The sequence below is a fragment of the Hesperophylax consimilis genome, chromosome 16 (assembly GCF_061612785.1).
Source record: "Hesperophylax consimilis isolate HC1 chromosome 16, BYU_Hcon_1.0, whole genome shotgun sequence".
Classification (NCBI taxonomy): domain Eukaryota; kingdom Metazoa; phylum Arthropoda; class Insecta; order Trichoptera; family Limnephilidae; genus Hesperophylax; species Hesperophylax consimilis.
In genome coordinates this window covers 31694468-31717062 of record NC_142851.1, presented here as the reverse complement: position 1 = coordinate 31717062, position 22595 = coordinate 31694468, and the positions used below count along the sequence as shown (strand labels likewise).

The following is a 22595-nucleotide window of genomic DNA, read 5'->3' as shown; positions in this document are numbered from 1 at the left end:
GTAAACACTATATATTACTAGAAGTGGGGTTGCGGGCGTGACTAAGGATTAGTGAAGATTATTAAGGGATGAATTTATTTCTAAAGCTTCAACGTTATCTAATCGTTTTACTTTAATTTTAATGTGAAGTGTTTAAAAAAAATATGATTGCTCGCAATATGGTTAGCGAAATTTTAAAAAATATTCTAATTGAGACCCATTAAATTTTCTTTGATTGTAATTTCAAAATTACAGTTGTTTTGTCGATATAAGATGAGGAACAGTCATAAAATTTGAACAAATTTCATGAGCAATAATTAATAGCCTGAAAAACTGAAAATATCTTACGAGAGAAAATAAATGCCGCCTACGGGAATTGAACCCGCACCTTCTGATTATCGGTCAATGGTAAAACGTAACTTTACATTACATTTTAGTTTATAAATACCGGAATGATTCAATTTATGGTCCTTCACTTTAATTTTCTTCAAAAGTTACAGATATTATTTCTTGTATCAAAAGCAGATTTAATATTAAAAGGGAGATTTTTTCTACATTGAAATGAAAAATTATTAGTAGCTAAAATTTTACGCCATAATTCAACACAGTGACAATTCAACATACCTTTAAAAAGTGATATAAAGTCATTAGAAACGATGAAAAAATTTCAAGATATTAAACAGTTCATAGGAGTTCTTAATTACATATTTTGGGGTAAACACATTACTTTTGATAATTTAATCAGTTATTAATGACGATAGCTTAAAACTTTGGAATTACACAACAAAACTACAAGCCTAATGGGAATATTTACTTTATGGATATTGAAAAAGCCATATAATTTAGGATTTTAGAGTATTTTATCATTTCAAAATATGTTAATTTATATGAATTAAAATCAATGAACACTTTCATTAAATTTGGATGTTGGGTCCTTACGTATAATAACACAATTGTCATTATTTATTAATTCCATCACTTTGTCGTTGTAATCAGATTTGTTTATAATTATCACATTAGTATTTACATTGTCCGCATTTGTTAGCACTATAATAATAATAATTATTTTATTCCAGAATGTGGGGAGGTTAGTGCAATCCCACACGTCCCATATAGATACCTATACATTTTTTGTTTTTTTTTGTTCCCATAATTATCACAGTGCTTACCTTGTCCGCCTTTTTAGCACCATATTTTGTTTCCATAATATCACAGTATTTACCTTGTCCGCCTTTGTTAGTACCTTAAAATTTTGTTCCCATAATTATCATAGTATTAATTTACTTCGTCCACCTTTGTCAGCACCTTAGTACTTTGTTACCAATATTTTGGCACAATGCAATTGTTTTTTACACTTTACTAATAATGTTACAAAACACTATAAAAGCAGCACGCATTATATTTGCAATCAAAAATAATCGGAAACCAATGTAAGAGTTTAGCAAGCATAATATTTCAATCCAGTAATGGGTTGGTTCCCGATCAGCGCAAAAGTAAGGGTAGCAAGCAGCTAGCAGGCAGGGTCCGAGGGGTGGGAGATGAGCGAAGCAGCGCTGGGGTGAGTGAGTGAGTCGAAGGTTATACTCACGGGACGGAACCTTAAACCATCCCCAGTATGTCAACGGCAGATTACCGTAAATGCTGTAACGTATTCCTCGGAGGGAAAGAAGTTTATTTATTCAAACGGCGGACGCTATACAATCTAGTTTGTGGTTTTGCTTGTTTCTGGGGACAGGGTAGGGTCGGCGAAGTGGCGATGCCAATGACATGACAATGACTCCAAAGGCTGGGGCTGGAGTGACACATTCGACGAACTTTACAGGCTGAATATTTTAGAGAGATTTTGTGAATACGTCGTCTTTGAAAAAAGCAACAGACGTACAGTGTAAGACAAGAATTATAGTCAATTTGATAATAATTACAATTACCGTAACCTAAATAACCATTTTAAAAGCACGTTAAATAAATAGTTGTCATTTACAATCAGCAACCTTTACGATTTTCCGACGTTTGGAGGAAAAACATACACATGTATTTTATTTCATGTTTATAATTTAAAAAAAATAGTAAAGTACATTTCACAAACAAAAATTTGAAATGTAATTTTATCTAATTTCAAAAAGAAGAAATATATGGCAAATTTAATGTACATTAGAAATGTCCGAAATTCTATGAGAAATTTCAAGTTAATGCAACAGATAAACAACCTTATTTGACTGTTTAAACGATGCATACCTTTCCATGAACTATTTTAGGTCACTTTTTATTTGTACTGTTTTCACATGCACGGTTGTTTATTGATTTTATAATTTTTTCACTAAATTTATTAGTAAGGCTGTAATTGTTTTAAACGTTAGTGTGATTTTATATTTCCACGTTAAATTCGGTGGCGCTGATATCAGAAAACGTCCTAATATTATTATATAGTTTTAAAGTACCATAAAAAGTATTGGTACCTACTCGTCATTATCAAGATAAATAATGTAAGAAAATACATAACCTCCCGTGAACGATTTAGTTCCTACTTCTATAATATAAAAGATTATTTTCGATGATGTTTTGCTATGTTTCAAAAACCAGATTGATATTTTTATACAATTTTGTTTAGTTTAAAAATAAATGTGGTTAAATTTATGTTTATCGTTTTTTTATGAATTTTGTACAGATACAAACGTGCCTGCAGATAGTAAATAAAAATGCGGGTAGGTTGTTATGTGACATGATTACATTTGGATCTTTTGAGAACGTTTTTTTTTTAAATTTATTTTTATTATTTATAATAAAACATTGATATTACTAGAATTTAAATGACAATAAAAACAATAATAGTCACAAAAAACTACCCTGCGGCAGCTTGTCTACATGGTCTACCATAATTAATTATAAGTAATAATTCGTCAACCGAAATACTAATACAAATTGAAAATATCTTCCGAGTAAAAATAAATGCCGCCAACGGGAATTGAACCCGTGCCTTCTGATGTCCGGTCAGGTGCTCTATATCCACTGAGCTATGTCGCCTTATTTCCAACCCGCCAAATGATTCAATATGTGTTAGTACCTCAATCAACAATTACTGCTTATTACTAACAATTATTACTTATAATTATTTGTTATTCTTTATGCTATGCATAAAACCTTGTCTTATAAACGTTAGTTTATCATTAAAAAAATCATAATTAATTACTAAGTTAATGAATTACCATTAATCTACCATTCTTGTTTAATTTCATCAACATAACACATAATCATTTTGTTGATAAATTTAGTTAAATTTAATTTCATGACAATGTATATAATGTACTGGTCTCTTCTGGTTGTAGAGGCTTACTTTATCACGTTTCCACCTCCCTTGGATTGTTGTTTGAGTAAATTTTGTAGATATCTCAAATTCAAACACACTTGGGTAAGTCTATCTTTACGAATTCCTCCAAGTTTTTGAACGACAATGGCATATATAACGACAATTTTAACAAGATTTTGACACTTTTAAAGCTCTTCTGTTTTTGTTACTGTTTTTTCATAAAAAAACTATTACTGTTTATAGAAAACAATTGAAACACATACTTTTTCTACATTGATATTTTTTAATAGGAGCTTACATCTACACTTAAGAATGAAAATTAAATTTACCACCGCACCCAATTTCATGAAATATTTTTAATAAAAATTTGACCCAGATATCTTCGTAGTAAAATGTTAACGAATTTAAGATTATATTATATTATGTTTAGCTATGCTTTCTTAAAACTTTTTATAAATACATATTATAATCTTTCCAGGGAGTATTTTGTATGTGATGTTTTGTTAGATTCTCCGCACAAATATGAAATTTGAAGAATATATAATATATATTTTTATTTTTCGATTAACCTAATTAGTAAAACCTTAATTTTTTTACATTTATTCATTGATGACAGATTGGAAACAGAAAAAAATTGGACGCATTTAGGAATTGATCTCAGGACCTCAGCCTTGCCGGGACTTTGCTCTACCACTGAGCTAATTCGACCATACTCCCCCCGATCATATTAAACTAAATTATACTTCAAATAAAAACTACTAACATTATCATCATTTTCTTAATAAATATTTTATTAATTGCTATCTTTATGTATGATTGCAAGATTCTTTCCGAACTAAATGCAATCTAGATAGATATATATTTTTAATTTTAATTTGTGACATGTATTGTCTTTTCTACAATTAGAGCAAAAACACGGCAAGGTCTCAGCCTTGGGGTGGTCGTAGCCTTGGTCCTGGGTTCAATTCCTAGATGCGACCAAATCTATTCTCTGATTTTTCATTTTCAAGTTTTCGTTTGTGAATTGCTAATATTGTAATCAATGATTAGAAATAAATAATAAATGATTTACTTTCATCTTTTCTCTAAATACTTTCAAAGAATACCTTATTATAAATATTTCAAATACACTTTTCGCGATTGTAAGATGAATAAAATGGTTTGGTCTATTATGTTTTTATACTGTTTATTTATTTTTTTATGAAAATTCCAAGTACATACTTGCAACTGTTGATGATAATATAACGATAATTGAAAGTTTTTCTGGTTTTTTTTACCATTAAAATGCTTTTTCAAATACACGTACGTAAAATACACCAATAACGGTTTATCGATAAAAAAGGTTATAGTTTCTTACCTCCTCGGACTTCGCATGTAAGGGTGAGAACTGCCCCTTCTTCAAGGGGCCCGACTATTCCCGCCACATCCCGCCCAGAGGCGTCGTAAACCAACAGCTGATGAGGAGGAACTGCAAATAAGAAGAAAAATAAACATTATTAAAAATTACTTATTTTAGGCGTATCCTTAAAATTCTTATTTTTCTATCATACGTCATGAAAAGGACTATGCAATTACCCAAATACATTTAGGAAAAAAAAAACAATATTGTGTCGAGTAGAGCAAGTAGAGCACACCAAAGTATCATAATTTTGAAACCAAGGAAGTTACAAATTAAAAATTAAGTATTAAAACTAAGTAGGTAGAAGTTGCAAATAAAAAAAAAACTACTTTAAAAAAGGTACTTGAAATTTAAATGTAGCCAAGTTTGTTAACTATATCTGAAGAGTCAGGTAGGCATGAATAAATCTTCTTCTCCCTTATCTTATTTAATTAAACACCTCTACCTTCATATAAATTGAGAATTACACAACCCAATTTTTTAAAAGCTTAAACCTTTTAACCTAATTTTACTAAAACGGTAACCCTCGAAATTTAGAGAATTAAATTCTCTTTCACTCACTCTTAACAAAAAGAATATTCCTTACGCGAGTTCTACACGAGACTAACACAACAAACCGTACTCTAGAACTAAGGTCTAAGTTATTGTCACTTCCAGAAAACGTTCGTTCCAGATATTGTTTCTTGTATTTCGCAAGCCGGCAGTTCCAGTTCTCGTTGTCGCCATGAATTTCGCACTTAATCTGACGTGTAATTGAGAAAATATTAGTTCAAGCAATCAGGCGTGCTCGAAACGTATCTGTTGTTTAATTTGCGTCGTGCAAACTATTCCAAAAACTCGAGGAATTCCGTATCTAGAGTTGTTCACTGTTCTGTGTTCAGTTGCTCACTCCTCGGCTATGGCAAATGAACACATAAATTGCTTTACGGGAAAACGCCTTTGACACGGACGCAGAAATCCCGCAAATTCACAACGAGTGAGCTCTTTTTGAGTGGGTAAATAATGTTGATTAAATTCGAAAATTCCGAATCAAAACTCTTAGGCACTCAGCATTCATTACATATTATTGTTGCGTGCGCTTTTGTTACTCGTCCTATTCCGACGTCGTGTAATCAAGGAGTAACTTTAATAAATAATATATCTCACATCTACCCCTGTATAGATAAGTATACATGTTAAATTATATTCAGTTGTTTTCTTATAAGGAGTAGGTAGAGTAATAGCTTTATAAAAATAGTTATATTTTAGCAAATTATACAATTATAAAAATATAAATTGACGGGAATTGAACCCGCACCTTTTTTCTGATTCCCGGTCAGGTGCACGGAACGACTGTGCTACGTCGGCTTATTTTTAACCGCCAAATAATTCAATAAATACTAGTATTTCATTAATTTAAAAAGTCTTAAATAAAAGCATGTATTTTAATTTATATTTGTGTTTCAGGCTAATAATTATTGATTATAATAATTTGTTATCCTTTGCGCATTGCATAAAAAAACCTTGTCTTGTAAACATACGTAACTTTTAAATAAATAATAAAATATTTTATTCCAGAATGTGGGGATGTTAGTGCAATCCCACACGTCCCATATAGATATACATTTTTTTGTATAATAGATATAATAAATTAACAAAAAAGGACAACTATGCAGGGTGGTCTTGAGTGCGCTTGGACCCAGTGCTCACTCAGGAGTGGCGCTTGGTGCTGGTAGGCTGCGGTCACCAACGTGTAGGCGGAGGCCATTAGCCGCATCCTGGCTCCAGTGACCCGGTGTCTCATCAGGCCGGCAAATCCATTCAGTCCTAGTTCCGTGAACATTGTCGATGCGCTGCTGTATCTTCGGTATCCAAATATAATTCTACAGGCGTCATTATATTGAATTCGGAGTCGTTCCATCGAGCAAGTTCGGTAGTGACACCATGTCTCACACGTATACAGGCCAGTACAAAATGCGTTGAACAGTATTTTTTAACGGTATTGCTGCATTTGCAAAAGTATTTAGATAATTCATTAGCTCCACACAGGAGGCCGGAAAATCCCTCAGGGCCTATGCGAACTTAGGGGAGTCTGTGTGGAGGATCTTTTTAGGGAAAGGAAGGAGTGGAAGTTCTGGGAAGAAAAAAGGTATGACGGGTAGGTAGAAGTCTGGAAAATATGTCAATGTGTTCAGGAGTGATGGACGTATGAAGCCATCCCTCCCACTGCGGTGCATAGCGATTGGTCGAGAGATTTCGGCTGAAGAAGTCAAACAGTCTCCTTCAACCAGTCTCTCCCGATTTGATCTACCACGCAGCAGGTGGGCAAATGCATTCGCCGCCAAGACCTAAACAAACCTCACTCCGCGAACCCAAGCACTCCTGCTAAGTCAATAAACGTAGGAAACCACTTGGTGTGACCTACAGCATATTTTTTTCTGAATATGTTGAGCATTTATAGTTGTATTTATTTCATAGTTGTAACAATTTGTTGTCTATTCATTTTTATTTAGGTGAAATTGAACATGATAGATATTTCAAAATGCATGAGCATGAGGAAGTGTTTCTTTTTATTTATACACTTATGAAAGGGTGAACTTAGAATATAAATTAAACTAAGCTCTCAATGTAATATTTAGAGGGAATAAACGGGGAAATAGTGTGCGAAGAATGTGTACTCTTCAAATGGATCGGTCGAGACAAACTACTTCAATGCATACTTGTGTTGGATAATTTAGAGATAGCCAACAGTTTCTAATTTCTAAAAGTACGTGTGAAGGTTTAAAATGAATAAATATGAATGAATTGAAGAATTTCTGCCAAGGTGTATCATCTGTGCCTAAATCTGTAAAAAAATACCTAAAAGTTTTTCTGTTGCTATATTTTGAAAAATATTCTCAAAATATTTGTAAGCATTAGCTTTTAAAATAATGCTTGAGATATTAGTTATAACTAATTTTATAATGCTGATTGAGTTAAATTCATTTAATGGGCTTTTATTCATTCAATGAATTGAGTTCATAATATCAATAATAATTGGCCGCTTCAAACACCGAACAATGCTGCATTGCCCTGAATCGTGAATAGCTGACATTCATTTTTAAAAAAGGTGTTTCAGTTGACTTTTACCGTTAAATTGGTTTAAGCTCGCTCGCCATATTGCAAAACATTTTTAATGTTTGTTCATGCGTACCAATTTACGTGTAAATAATTTTCTGCTATGTGAATTTTACATAAATGTTTTGTAATACGTATTTCACGATACAGGAACATAACGCATTAGGTTAGCCCCGTAAAATTTTTCATTTTTCATTTTAAAAGCCGTGTAATGGATTTTTGTGAATACAGCACAATAGTCCCAACTGTATTGAACTAGTTGGATTATAGAAATCCCAGTTTCGGTATGTTGTAAGGTGGGAGTTGGGAAAGGAATGAGATTGGGGAGAAAATTTTTGGGAAGTACCTGCCTATTCAGATCTGGTCACCAAGCCCGCCAATTCAACCAAGGTGTCAATTTTGGAAGTGGTCTTTCACCAGTGCGACACTGAGAGTATCTTCCACTTTGGTATCTGTATCAAAATGTGTATAAATGTTTCATTACATCATTATATTTTCCCGAAACAAATTCTGTGTTCTTTATTAGACACTACAATATTATAGTCAGGGGTGCACCTCTTCTAAATTACAATAACTCTCACTCAGATGTTTACATTTAAAGACCCACACACCATGCTTTTAGTTTATCCAATTAAAATTTTGTTGAAAGCGGGCACAGCAGCGATCCACGTTACAGTACCTGACTCGTTCAACAATAGCGGACGAGACAACTGACACCAAGACGGGGCGAGCTAGCCCCAACCGATTCTTTCTGTTTTTGACTGCCCAGGTTACCACAGCCAGTGAAGTAGTTCCGTGTTGTTCACCACCTTCTCGTTTAAATATCAACTATCAAATTATGAGTTAACCGATTGTAAATATACCTACCTGTGAGTACATTTGATAGCTTACTTATTTGATAAAATATCCCACCTTGAACACCTTCATATTTTAAGATATTGAAAGCATCAAATAATAAGTAACAAGCATTGAAAGTGATTAAAAGTTTATAACTAAAGATAATGATTCAAAGTAATTCAGAAGTAATGAAAACAAAGTTGATACCGAAAATTCTTGGTAAATATATTTACAAAGAACTTTCGGTTAGTAATATTTCACGTAATAATTTATTTATGAGCAGGCAAACTAAGTTTTTCGGGAATGGTGTTATCGGGTGTAAATCTCAATTTATATTATAATTAACAAACAAAATATTTGGTGCTCTCTATAAATACCAGAGGAATGCCAACTGATGATTGTTCTAAAAAATTAATACATATAATTTAAGGAATAACACAAAATGCTACTGTCATTCGACGAAGGGACTCCCACATAAACAGTATGTCAAAAAACTCACCAATTTTTTTTTCTTTTTTTAGAAACATACGCAATATGTATCTATTAATGCAAAGAAGAGTGTCTGTGGGGGACAAGTGGCATTTATTTGATGTGTAATACAAATCTTAAGTTTTATTCAGAGTTTGATGAAATTTTGCACAATTGAACTTCAAAACAAAAAAGTCACTGTCTACATTAAATTTCGAAAAACTTTGCGTAAAGAAAAAATTTAATCTTCAAAAAAATGTTATTTATATTTTTATTTATTTATTAAGACAGACACAGTGCAATAAGATTCAGTTAAGGATATTTTTGGTTATTACATAGTTGTAATACCTATTACATATGTCCATAAAATATCATTACCTAACACAAATATATAAATTTCAAGATTCCCAACAAATCCCAGATATCTGGATTGATTTGTTGGGAATTTTTCGAAAATTTTGTTTGTATGAAGATCTTCATGAAATCCGTGCGGCGCTAATTTCCTGAAAATCTTCATACAAAAAAACGAATGCATAAAAAATAAATAAAAAACCGTTTTGGACTAAACAACATCAATAATGTCAAATTTTTCAACCATTACCACTCTATCACACTGAAAAGTCACGAGCCGCCACTGATCTTAAATTGTCATTAATAAAATACAAAAAGAAAAGTTGTTATTACGATATTTTTTTACAACAAATGTTGATTATGAACAAAAATGTGTCGTTTTTATTGGATTGATGATCAACCATGTATACTTACGAACTGTTTTGGTTTGTGCCTTGAAATGTTGTGCATTCAATAGGTACATGCTCACTGCCAATTATTAGAGAGCTTTTATCCCAAAAATGGTAGTTTATTGTTTGAAAAAGTTTTAAGAATAAATCGATTTTATTTTGCAAGCCATTATAATTCTAAGTGATGGATTGATTCAGCAACTGAATCATATTAACGGTATTATGTGTAAATCAGCATATTTTGACTTCACGTCGTCAGATGTTCAATCATTTTTGATAAAACAATGTTTGTTTACATAGGATGTAGGTGCTTTTAAAAAGTAAATTGTAACTGTAACTGTTGTAACTGTTGGAACTTGATATGTGACTGCATCAACTTAATTTGGAAATTTTACAACGCTTTTTAAAATGTGTTTGGTTAAATGTTTTAGTTGTGTTGCATTGTTCCCAATGGTGAAAAATAAAATGTGAAATTTAAACTTCAATAATGATTTATTCATTATTGTTTTACTGTATATTTATTACATTTATCTCTTTCCAGCATGATATATTGTTCTTATCTAATTGTCACATTCACCTTTTCTCATTATAAATGCTAATGTTACATTTATTTTGTACTTAAATAATCATTTTTATAATTATACCAATTATTAATAGTTAGATATGTACGGGAAGTGTTTGTCTGTACAAGAAAATACTGTACCTAAATAGTAAGCACCGGCATACATCTGCCCTCAACCTGGGTAATGATTTAAGTTAAGCACCGTAGGGTGTTTTACTTAAATCACAACAGATTAGTAGGAGATTTTTAAATATTGTCAGGTTATTTATAACCCGGGAATGTCTATCTTTCTTTAAAAAAATAACTCATTGTTTGCCATTTGCTTCACTCAAATGTAAATTGTTAACCTCGATACAGGCTTAGTGCTAGAGAGGTTGATTTTTATTAGAAAAAAACATGATTTATGTATGGTGAGATACAATAAATAAATAAATAAAGAGAACAAAGAGAATGGTAGGCACTGAGCTACAAATTACAAGTATGTAGCTACACCTGAATAAAACAATGATGGATTGCACAAAAACATACATCAGTAACATTATGATTTCTGACGAAAGTTATTATGAACCATGTACGCTATATCATACGTTTCTCTAGTTACATTAAAGTCCAGCCCAATGTGAGCATAATATATAGAGAAGACCAGCCTAATATGAGCCTGTATACAGAAATCCAGCCCAACGTGAGCCTGTGTACAGAAATCCCGCCCATTGTGAGCCTGTATACAGAAGTCCCGCGGATTGTGACCCTGTACACAGAAGTTCAGCCCAATGTGAGCATATATAGAGAAGACCAGCCTAATATACAGCTCATGCCTGTATACAGAAATCCAGCCCAATGTGAGCCTGTGTACAGAAATCCCGCCCATTGTGAGCCTGTACACAGAAGTCCAGCCCAATGTGAGCATATATAGAGAAGACCAGCCTAATATACAGCTCATGCCTGTATACAGAAATCCAGCCTAATGTGAGCCTGTGTACAGAAATCCCGCCCATTGTGAGCCTGTATACAGAAGTCCCGCCGATTGTGACCCTGTACACAGAAGTCCAGCCCAATGTGAGCCTTTATACCGAAGTAATTCTATAGAATTAATTCTTATTTTTCTATCCAACGCAACAATTTTTCAAATATTTTTATATATTAGTTCAAGTGTTATTATGTCTTATCAGGTCGATATTAGTTCCTAGCTAGGCAGATTGCTTGTTCCAATGAACCAAATGCTCGTTAAAATGCCAAATGAAATATGCTGTAAAAATTATTGTTTTTTATTTAAACTGTCTACGAAGTTTTGAATAAATTATTTGATATATGTATTTAAGGTTTTTTTAATAGGTACATAAATACATATATCCTATCACAATCTTTATGCATACATAAGTACATATATCCAAACACAATCTATATAAATTCATAAGAAAAAAACATGAATGGGAACTACTTAAGTTAAAGATTACGGGAACCAAGTTCTCAAAATTCCGAAGCCAGTAGTTGTGGTTAGCTTTCAACAAAGAACAAAATGTTATTCAGAAAATTAATTATTATTAGCAATGTTTAAATGGAGAATCAAAACGCAGAAATAGAATTTATGAGTTAAAATCGAGAATATGAAAATGCAATGTTAAAAATTACACAAAATATTGCACCATATAATTTCTCACAGAATGACAAAAAGAGAGATACTAAAAATCCATTGAAATATGACAAAATGGAAATTGAGTTTGAAACCGTTGTTTTCCATTTTACCTAACTGGTGAATGTTTTCGAACTCTAACAGAGGTTTGCTGGTCCACAGCGTTGAACACATTCAAAGCAAATTGTAACTTCAATGACCCGTCCGAGGACAAAGTTATTCAAGCTATTTGCTGGAAATCTGAAACATTGCATAATATTTCACTTTGTCACGGGACATCCAGTTCTACTAGGTATAGAGCAAGACCGCCTTGGTCGTGTGCATTCCTCAATCTCAGCCTTAAAATATTCATGGGCCTTAGAGATATTTCAGTACGAGCCGAGTTGCCGAGAGTGTATTTGGGTATTAATTTCGTTTTAGTATACGACAGAAATGTTTGATATTGAAAGTGCATGTGATTTTGTTGGGATATATATATTGTAGTATCTCAAACTAGGCAAATACCCGTATCATTGTGGTAACATAGAACAAATACAATAATATGCATTAGTATCATTGAATCGCTGACAGACCTGAATTATTAATGCCAAGTTGCGATGCCTACTCACCTACTCAGCTATTCAAAGTTCAATTAATTTTGTGGGTAACAATAAGCTCACTACGGACTTTTATCATAGACACCTCATACTTAGACTTATGACAGGTCTTATACAACCCTAGTATAAAGTAGTTCAACTGTTGTTACACTGGTATATATTTCTTTTGAATTATGCATTGTCTTACAGCACTTATTTTAATAACTGCATCACTTGCAACAGTGTTTTTCTTTACACATTTATTGTTCTTTAATTTATTGCTATTATTATCCTATTTACCATTGTACGCTTGTAATTTGATTATCACTTTATGGTTATGGCGTTTGAATAAATAAATAAATATATGTAGTAAAACTAATAACATAAAAACAAAATTAATATTATTAAAAAAAAACGTTTTTGAGTGTCTCTGTTTAATAGAGAAATCCAGAGACGTCATGTGCAAAACTGCAGACTCTAAATCTGCTTCTCCAGTCCTCGAGTCCATTTCTACCCAGTCCAGTTCTGTCCAGTCCAGTCCTGTCCAGTCCAGTTTTCAATTCAGTCAGACCACGATTTTATTCAGGAAGTTTTCCTATTCTGTTATATTGAACTATCATCGTGATTGTTTTTTTAATCATTGAAAAATATATTAACGACCTCAAACGAAAGATGTGAAACAAAACAGACAGTGAAAGACAGGAAGAGGTCCTGGTTTCATTTCCTAGATTCCTAGTTCCCCGAGAAAACGGTAATACCTGCTTCTTCTGAACTTGTAACCAAACATAACTAAAGTGATTTCATTGAAGAGGACGACTATTAATAAATCTCTAAACGAAACACCGAAAATAACACGACACATATAATAAAAAATAACGGTTGCAACCGGGGATCGAACCCAGGACCTCTATCTTGCCGCTCTAACCACTGAGCTATTGAGACCTCGGACCTTGGTCTCAGAGCAAGACTTAACTTTTTTAATGATTGAATAATAGATTTATATGTATATCTAACGTAACAGTTATTAAAATAAATTGAATTCTTCTTCTTCTTTTGTATGGTGGGGGGTTCAGAGGGGGAAATCTAGGTCTGCGAGCCATTCTAGAGCCTCAGGTGTCGCCATTTGAACCTCATCAATCCCGCCGGGGAATGCAGGCATTCGTTCTTCTTCTTCTTCTTTCGTATGGTGGGGGGTCAGAGGGGGACATCTAGATCTGCGAGCCATTTTAGGGCCTCAGGCGTCGCCATGTGGACCTCATCAATCCCGCCGGGGAATGAATGGAGCGGGCATTCGTTGACCACATGTTTATTGTTCCCCGATATTTATCGATTCTCTTTGGCCGGGAGACCTGTCGGTCTTCAGCCCCTTAAATAGCGGCATTGTTTGTAATTGGAGGCCCACTTAATTTGGTATCCGCTTCACTCACTGCACTACCTACACGCGTGGTAACAATAACGAGCCGGTCGCGAACAGCGCGGTGGACACAATCGTTGCGTGTGGCGGTTGACACACTGCAAATTGAATAAAGTTATTTCTATTAGTTTTTCTATTCTGCACAATGGACTCTCACCGAGTAGGTGGTGAACGTATCTCTTCATCTCGTACGGTATGCAAATAAACTATTAGAATATATGAAAAACCTGCATAATTAAATTCTACATTTTTCCAGGTTGGAATTTGTAGCGTCGGGGTTGGGTTTTTTTTGGTTACTTGCAAAATTTTAAAGTTAGTTTTAAGATTGCTAGTGAATGACATTGATGTGTTAAAACCGGTAGCAAATCAATAAAAATGAAGAGCAAATGTAAATGTGAAATAAAACTCTTTAAAACAAAATGTTTAGAAATTGGTATTTAGTTAATGCCCAAAAAATACAAACAATATTGATTTTGAATTATTAATCTCAACATAGATCATCACACGAAATCTGTTTCCGACACGGTTTATTGAAGTGTTTGTTTTCAATCGAAATTCAGCAAGGAACAAGATTTTCCAGTTAGCTAACAATCAGTCTGAAGTCTTCCCACTATAGGAGATGCAGCGTTTTCCTTGTTAGATTTTTCCAGCGGATGCACAGTTCAAACAAATAATAGTCGATGCAGAGTGCAAAGTGTGAAGTGTCTCCCCTATAAATATATTAAAAGTTCCCTATGCTGCAGTACAACCTCTCAAGACAGAGCATTTGCACGTTCGTATTCTGGTGTAAAGTGGATAATTTCGAGCAACAGAATTTAGAATGTTTGCTTAGATACTTACTTAAATTGCGCGATCTGAATTAAAAAAATTGAACGTTTCTGCTCTCAAAAGATATTTCTCAAAAACAGAACAACCAATTTCTTCTTCGCAATAAAAAACTCTATGTCTTGTTGTTTTTATTTTTTTAAATCATTATTGACCCTCTATCTTAAAATTGTAGTTATTTTAAGTTTGTCTTCACAGTTAAAATAATTCCGTCAAAATGCTCCAAATCCATGGCATGTCCGGCGTGACGTCATATAGTTGAGTAGTTTAATAAAGAAAACATATATATATTCTTTCAAATGTGTTTTGTTTCTTAAAATTCGAGACGTTTTTTGTTCTTAAATTTTACCTGCTTTAAATTTGATTTAATTGAATAACAAAATTAGTAATTAGAAAGTGTAAAAATACTTAAACTTGTGTCTCGATTAGTGTTTTGGAGGATATGATATTAAAATAAAGAAAAATATCGTGGGTACGTTTTTACAAGATTCCGTAGTAATAATTGTGACACTATAAATCGTTATCCTCATTGTTTGTGGATTTTATTATTTTTCGAGATTATTTCATTGTTCGTACACACGAGTTGATATATTATTATTATCTGCCCGACAGTCAGAACAAAGCTGCGTTTAAGATTAACTAATACAATGCATAACGTTTTAGCCTCAAGCTTGGTGTCTGATAAGATTCTCGCATCCAATATTGCATCCAGCTTAAGTTCAGACATCGGTAGTCTGTCGATCTATTCCTAGATAATATATATTCGAAATCCATATTCCATATTGATCTGATCCGACATAGCCGTTTCGTTCGTATTTCATATAGGTGATATTTGAAGGCTGAAGGAATCAAGGAACAAGTAAGAGGATGGAACCACCTTAATCTTTCATTTGAAGCAGTGTAGCCGACACTTCCATATCCCAGAATAAGCTAGCGGAGAGCGACTTTGTGACGTTAAGCAGAATATCCTCGCATATTCCTGGATATTCTCAAAGGTAAAAATAACTTTTTTATTATTGTGACTATTTACACATCGTCCATTCAGAATATGACAGAGAATTTATGCATAGTAATTGCATTTGTTAGTCATCCTCACTAGAGTGACCTGTGCAGAGGCGGACTAAAGTTATTCACTTCTATTTTATTTGTTTTATATGTCGTTTTTAATATTTTTTCACAGTTTTTTCATCGAGCACTTTCAGCCAGATTTTTATTTTTGATTTGTGATCATTAAACTTTTCTATTCACTTTGTATCTGGCAGAAGACGTTGTGGATTTTTGTCGCAAAATAAATGTAGTTTCTTTGTCCGAATGTGGTTTTATAACTTTTATGTCATTGTGTTTCGATCTAATGTAATGAATACGCCTTATATTGTAGGATTCCACATTAATACCTATTTGCAATAGAAAGATATGCGCTATAGATAGATCCTTAAAAATTAAGTCTAAGTTTAGCAACTGGATAAAAACATGTTTTTGAGGAAACATTGTATAATAATAAATTTAATACAATATTATGAACAGACAACGTCTAATAAGGCGGGTAGTGAATATGGTACAATAATTGTTGTACGTGTACTGCCATTAAAATTTCAATAAACGCCTAGGTCGAAGTACAGTTGAATATTTGAATTAAATAAAGCATTAAATGCCAAATTTTTTAACTGAGATACAGAATTTACTGAATAAAAACATTAAATTGTTAGGCTAAAAAATATTTAATAAATTAACCGTCATATTAAATATACAGCTAATTTCGTTTCAAATTTACTCATTTAAACCAAAAGATCCAGTTGATTCGTGAAAAGATTCTAAAAAACACTTTTTTGAAACTTCCTAAAATATTTGTTTATCTATACATTTGTGAGACTTGGGTATTTATTTAAAATATTTGCAACGGCACGTATATACGTTTCCAAAAAGTAACTTTAAAAAAATAGGAACTCAGTGCTTTGTTGAATTCTCGTATTCAGTTGTGCTATGTAGTCTGATAATTTATTAGACTCACTAAAAAAAACAATGATATACTCTCACTTCTAGAAAGTAACAATATTTTTATGGCATTGTTTTAGTGCTAAATCACCCCCAGGGCTCATAAAAATGTATGCATTGAGTCATCGACCAATACATCAATGTACTGAGTAGCTTAATACTTATTTATAATAATATTGTATTTAATCTAACGAAAATAAAAGTTTTGGAAGAATTTTATGGTAGTTCTTGATATCCAGTATATTTTTTTTTATTTTTTTTTTATATTTACTCCACACAGGAGGCCCTGAAGAAAATAATTTCCCTCAGGGCCTATGTCATCTTTGGGGATGCTGTGTGGAGGGTCTTTTTGTGGAGAGGAAGGAGTGAACATGGGTCTTGAAGAGTCCCATGTTGTAGGAGGGAGGAAACACAGAGGCCGGCAGTTCGTTCCACAGCCGAGCTGTTGAACTTAAGAACGAATCGTAGAAGCGACCCGTTCTCATGTGACAAGTGTCAACTGTGTACAAATGTTGGGCGCGCGTTTGGCGTGTATCCCGACTACGCACCGGTGCCGAAGGGATCAATGACGCTAGTTCTTCAGAGCATCTTCCATTGTAATACCGATAGAACAAGGACAGCATACCTACCTGACGCCTGTGCTCTAAAGATTGCAGTCCGTTTGCTAAGATTGGGGAATCTATCAAACGGACCGCCCGTTTCTGCACAGAGTCAAGGGTTTTTTTCAGGTATTTTGGGGCTCCAGACCAGAGATGGCTGCCAAATTCGACAGTAGGGCGCACTTGCGATTTGTACAGGGTGAGCAGTTGTGTACTATTAAAGTATCTGCGGGCCCTGTACAGTACGCCCAGCTTCTGAGAGGCCAACTTTACTCTAGATGATATATGATGGCTACACCAAAATTAAACACCGATATTCCGCATTTTCCGAAAGGCCGAAAAGAAAAACTAACATAAAAGTCAGTAAAATTTAGAAAATTTGAAATGTTTTTTTATTATTTAACTTTGCCTCAGCGAAAATGTTCCATGCATTAAACATTGTATTTGTTTTCTAATGAACTGATTTAAAATCTCTAAGAAACAATAGTTTTGAATACTAAGCATTGCTGAAGCTAAGTCTATCTGTGCAGAAAAGGAAACAATAGCTCGTTTTGCTTTTACGTCAAAAAATGGCACTGTTTTTCAAAAAAAAAAAAGTTTTGTTATGTCTCAAATAACATCCACATATTAAAGGTACATAAAAACACACGCGTATTCAAATGCAAAGTGAAAATTTACTTTTTTTATTTATATAGAAGATAGATTAACGCATACATAATAATAACAAAAGTGTTCAAATATCCAATATTGCGCAATATCATATTCCAACCGAGTATGAAATGGTAACTTGCTTGAAGGAAAAAATAATTATTGTTAATATAAAAGTCAAACTTAAAAGGGTTCTCCAGCGTTATGAAAAAGAAACGAAATTGATATTAAATTTGATTTGGAGAGATGCGAATTGTTTTACGGCTCTTTCTGGAAATGATTCGGTTGAAATTACTCGTAATTTGATAAAAAGATGAAATATTTTGTTTTTAACGTCAGTTACATACTTCTTTTTGCCATAAATATATAAGTAAGTAATAACTAGAAAATAAGTATTGTTTTACTTAAAACTAAATAATAAGATTACATTTTAAACAGGCCATTATAGGTACCTATATTTTATTATTTTATATAGAACGTCACAGCGGTGCTGCCAAGGTCTGTTATTTATGTGAGAATATCTATTGTGTCAGCCCTTTATTAGCAGAAAACACATAGCTGGACGGATAACGAACCTCGTGCGGACTCGTTGACTCTCTCGCTGGTCCAATTTCTTCACCAGCTAGGGTTCTTGCTGCAGACTCTCCATCTTATATATTCGTGTCACCTGTTCCTGTACTTTATTTTACTAAACTTAACTTCACTTTCTTTTTGTAATATTTATATTTTTTGTAATACCTGTATCAACTGTAATACGCTCCTGAGGTGATGTCTAACAAAAGCGACGCTATACAAATAAGCCAAGAAATAAATAAAATATTAAAAAAAAGGTTAACCTTTAAGATTTACTGTAGAATTTTTATGTTCAATGGTCAAAACTTTTCCGTTTGCACTTTTAAGATGTAAAACTTTAGATTTATTGTGATCTTGAACTTTTAATCTTTGAAATATCTAATTAACTATTAAAAAGAAGATATTCAAAATATTGTCAGGTTATTCGGAATTTTTTTCTTTCTTTCAAAATAAAAATAAAAATTGAAAGAAGATCAAAAATAATTTCTTAATAAAAGTTTTGAAACTCCGGCGAAGCTGGTCAAATACTAATAAATATAATAAATAATGGATAATTTGATTCTCGCCGTTTTTTCAAGGGCGCAAATAAAAACACAGTTTAATTAGATGATAGATCAGTGGCGGTTCTTGGTTCGTTCATTGGGAGTTCAGTTGGAGATCTAAAGAGGGAGGAAAAAAATCCTTTAGACAGATGAAAAAATCATGTTGGTCAGTTCGATGTTATAATATGTAGGTATATTATCTAGATAAAAAAGTAATCTTATCATACTCCGGAGAAAAACATATTATAAATTATAAAAATAAGTGTTTTATTTTATTCCCTTTTTGGTAATAAATAGAGATCTGATATCTTCACTTTTAGGATTTCATTTGCATATAGTTAAATAACAAAATGTACTTAGTATAGATAAAATGGATTAAAGTTATTATTAATGTATTCTTTTAAAAAAAAATTTGTTAATCCATACAATGCAAAATATGTGTATGGACTATTCTAAGTTTTTTTATTCCAGATTAAAGAAAAACTCGTCAGACGCTGATTTTCCCATATTTCTATACAATGTGGAAACATAGACACTTAGAGCCAGTGAAAAGAAGAGGACATGTGCCCTAAAATTGCGGTGTTTAGGATTCTATGTAGAGCTGGATTCCCAAAGAAGAGCTGGATGTTCAGAATAATTTACAGTATGGCTTTTTGATCATGCAGTATCTTCGCCCGAAAGAAGCTAAACTAAAAACAAAGCAAGGATACCAAGTTCGGTGTTACTAGCGCAACTAGTTCAAATAATAGAACTCCATCCTATTAAATTATCCTGGCTTTAGATAAAAACGAAGCTAGTTCTGTTTGCATGTATCAAGAGTTACTAGCTTGCCATATTACCGTATAGCCTACTATCCTAGGCTTAAAATATTGGTCTTGTAAGGCTCGTGTATTATCTCCATTAGTCATTTATGAGAAAGAAGAATATAATACAAAAGCAGTACGCCAATGGCATACCTTTTATGTCATAAAGACCGCTTAGTTGTACTCCTTTTTTAATCGTGAAAGGGCAAACGTTTCACCCGCCATCTTGCAATACGACCTCCTCGGTGTTGCCAATGCCTGTTCTTATTTCGAATAATAATAGGCAAAGGCGGGCAGAAATGAGTTATTGCCTTTGAATAATGCATTGTTTTCGGTGTGGCAATTTAGCATGGGCCCCGGTGCGCCAGGAAAGTACGCTGCAGAATGACAGCAGATTAAATCCAAGGAAATGTTTCTTTATTACGAAACTTATTTGAGTTTGACGTGTTGAAAAATACAAAAACATTGATTAAAACAAAAAAAATACAGCACTAAAATCCAAGATGGCAACGTAAATCCGGTAAATTTATTCCTCAAATGCTTTATAGATACAGTGCCAAAATTATGTTCGTTTTGCTGTCAATTTTTTCAGAAGCTATAATTTACCAAACAAGGATCTTAGTCGATTGCATTACCCTAATATTTTAAATGTGGTTTGACCAGTCGAAATATACATCAGTTGTAAGACCTGTAATGTAGGTATGTATGAATGTTTGTCTACGGGAATAATAATCTTAATATTTTGCATAATCACTATTAAGCTCCCGATTTATAAATTAAGTCAAAATGCATTTTGGTAGATCTTGCAGATCTAGCAACTTTGCAGGACCATCAAAAGACCACCAAAAGAAGATTATTGCGTGTATTTTCTTCTCTTGAAAGTAATATTTAAATAAATAAAAAACATTCGAAATAGGCATAAACAATGACATGGATATTATTGAACAATGTATGACGTGGAATTCAATGTTAGTGGGCATCTTGTATGGCAGATTCTTAAATAGTTACCAGCTGCTTACTCTCTACAAATCTCAAGTACGCCCGACAATTTGATTTGGGAGCCACCTCTGGGCTGGAACCCCACAATAATTGATTCTGTGCAAAGGAGGGCGGTCCGTCTGATTGAAAATCCATTAACGATCACGGCTCAGCACCACTATTCGTATTTAGGTGTGAGATGGTATAATATATTATTGTCCAAAAATAAAATTAGTGTAACCGAAACCGTGAATTATGAACAATTCAAAAAGTCAATTAAGTCACTCAAATTGGATAATGATATATTGTACCCCTAATTTTCTTACACTCACTCAATCTGTAAAATATATATATATATATATTGTCCTCTTCCCGTATTATGTTGATCCAGTAAGAAGTTGTTAGACTAAGTTGATCCACCTTAAACACCATATAACTTGGCTATTATGGAATACAACTGAATGAATTGACAACAGTGGTACAATCCTTATCAATGTTGCCAGTTTGCCAGAAAAACCATTTGATATACTGTTAGTAAAATTTTCAAAATTTGTATGGAAATCGGATGCATAATTTATGTTGATCTACCCAAATTGGCATACTTATGTTGATCTCATATATATTGATCTATTCCCGTAGTATGTTGATCTACCCAAATTGGCATACTTATGTATGTTGATCTCATATATATTGATCTATTCCCGTAGTATGTTGATCCAGGTAAGAAGTTATTAGACAAAGTTGATCTGTGTCCCTATATATGGTTTTACTAAATGAACCAATCAAGGGGCAATCGGTGGACTGTTCATCACAAGGTTTTATGTGATTCCGTAATCTTTTGTGATATTGAACTCAAAGTATTAGTCTCTAGAGTCGAATATCGCATGAAATGACTGTGAAATGGTACTGTTTCAAATCAAAATAACGTGTGTTGCTTGAATTGTTTATAAGAAATGTATGCGTATTTAGATTGAAACGAAAATTTCGCAAAAACAAATCCATAAAAAAATCATAACTTAGCAGGGGTACACGGGTTCATAGGGTGAGGTTTGTCTAGGTCCTGGCGGCGGATTCGTTTTCCCATCTACTGCGTGGCGGGCCGGATCGAAATAAACTGGTTGAGGGATACCTTTCGACCATAAAAATCCAAAATGGCGGCAAAAGGAATAATGTTATGTAGGAAATTTTGAACCTGTATCTTTTACCATCTCTCCTGATTACGCTTCGTGACTTAGTAGGGGAGGCCGGGTTCTTGGTTATAATGGGTAATTAATGGATGATTGGACGCGGTTGGAGCTAACTAAAAACTGTCCAAAGAAGCGAAGCTAGCAGCCCACAATGGAGTGCTGGTACCTACCCTAATATATGTTGCTTGAATTGTTTATAAGAAATGTATGCGTATTTAGATTGAAACGAAACTTTCGCAAAAATCAAATCCATAAAAAATACCTACTGCGTGGCGGGCCGGATCGAAAGAGACTGGTTGAGGGATACCTTTCGACCATCAAAATCCAAAATGGCAGCAAAAGGCATAATGTTATATGGGAAATTTTGAACTTGCATCTATTACCATCTCTCCTGATTACGCTTCGTGACTTAGTAGGGGTGGCCGGGTTCTTGGTTATAATGGG

At 33.3% G+C, this 22595-nt stretch overlaps 1 protein-coding gene across 1 annotated transcript in view; it reads right to left on the bottom strand.

Moving 5' to 3' along the window:
- The window catches only part of LOC149417041 (protein turtle homolog A-like), a 1249058-nt gene that overhangs the window by 728742 nt on the left and 497721 nt on the right, over nt 1-22595 (bottom strand). Inside the window, exon 5 of the mRNA XM_089641374.1 lies at nt 4641-4751. Coding sequence (XP_089497500.1) covers nt 4641-4751 — 111 coding nt within the window. The remainder of the gene's footprint in view (nt 1-4640; nt 4752-22595) is intronic.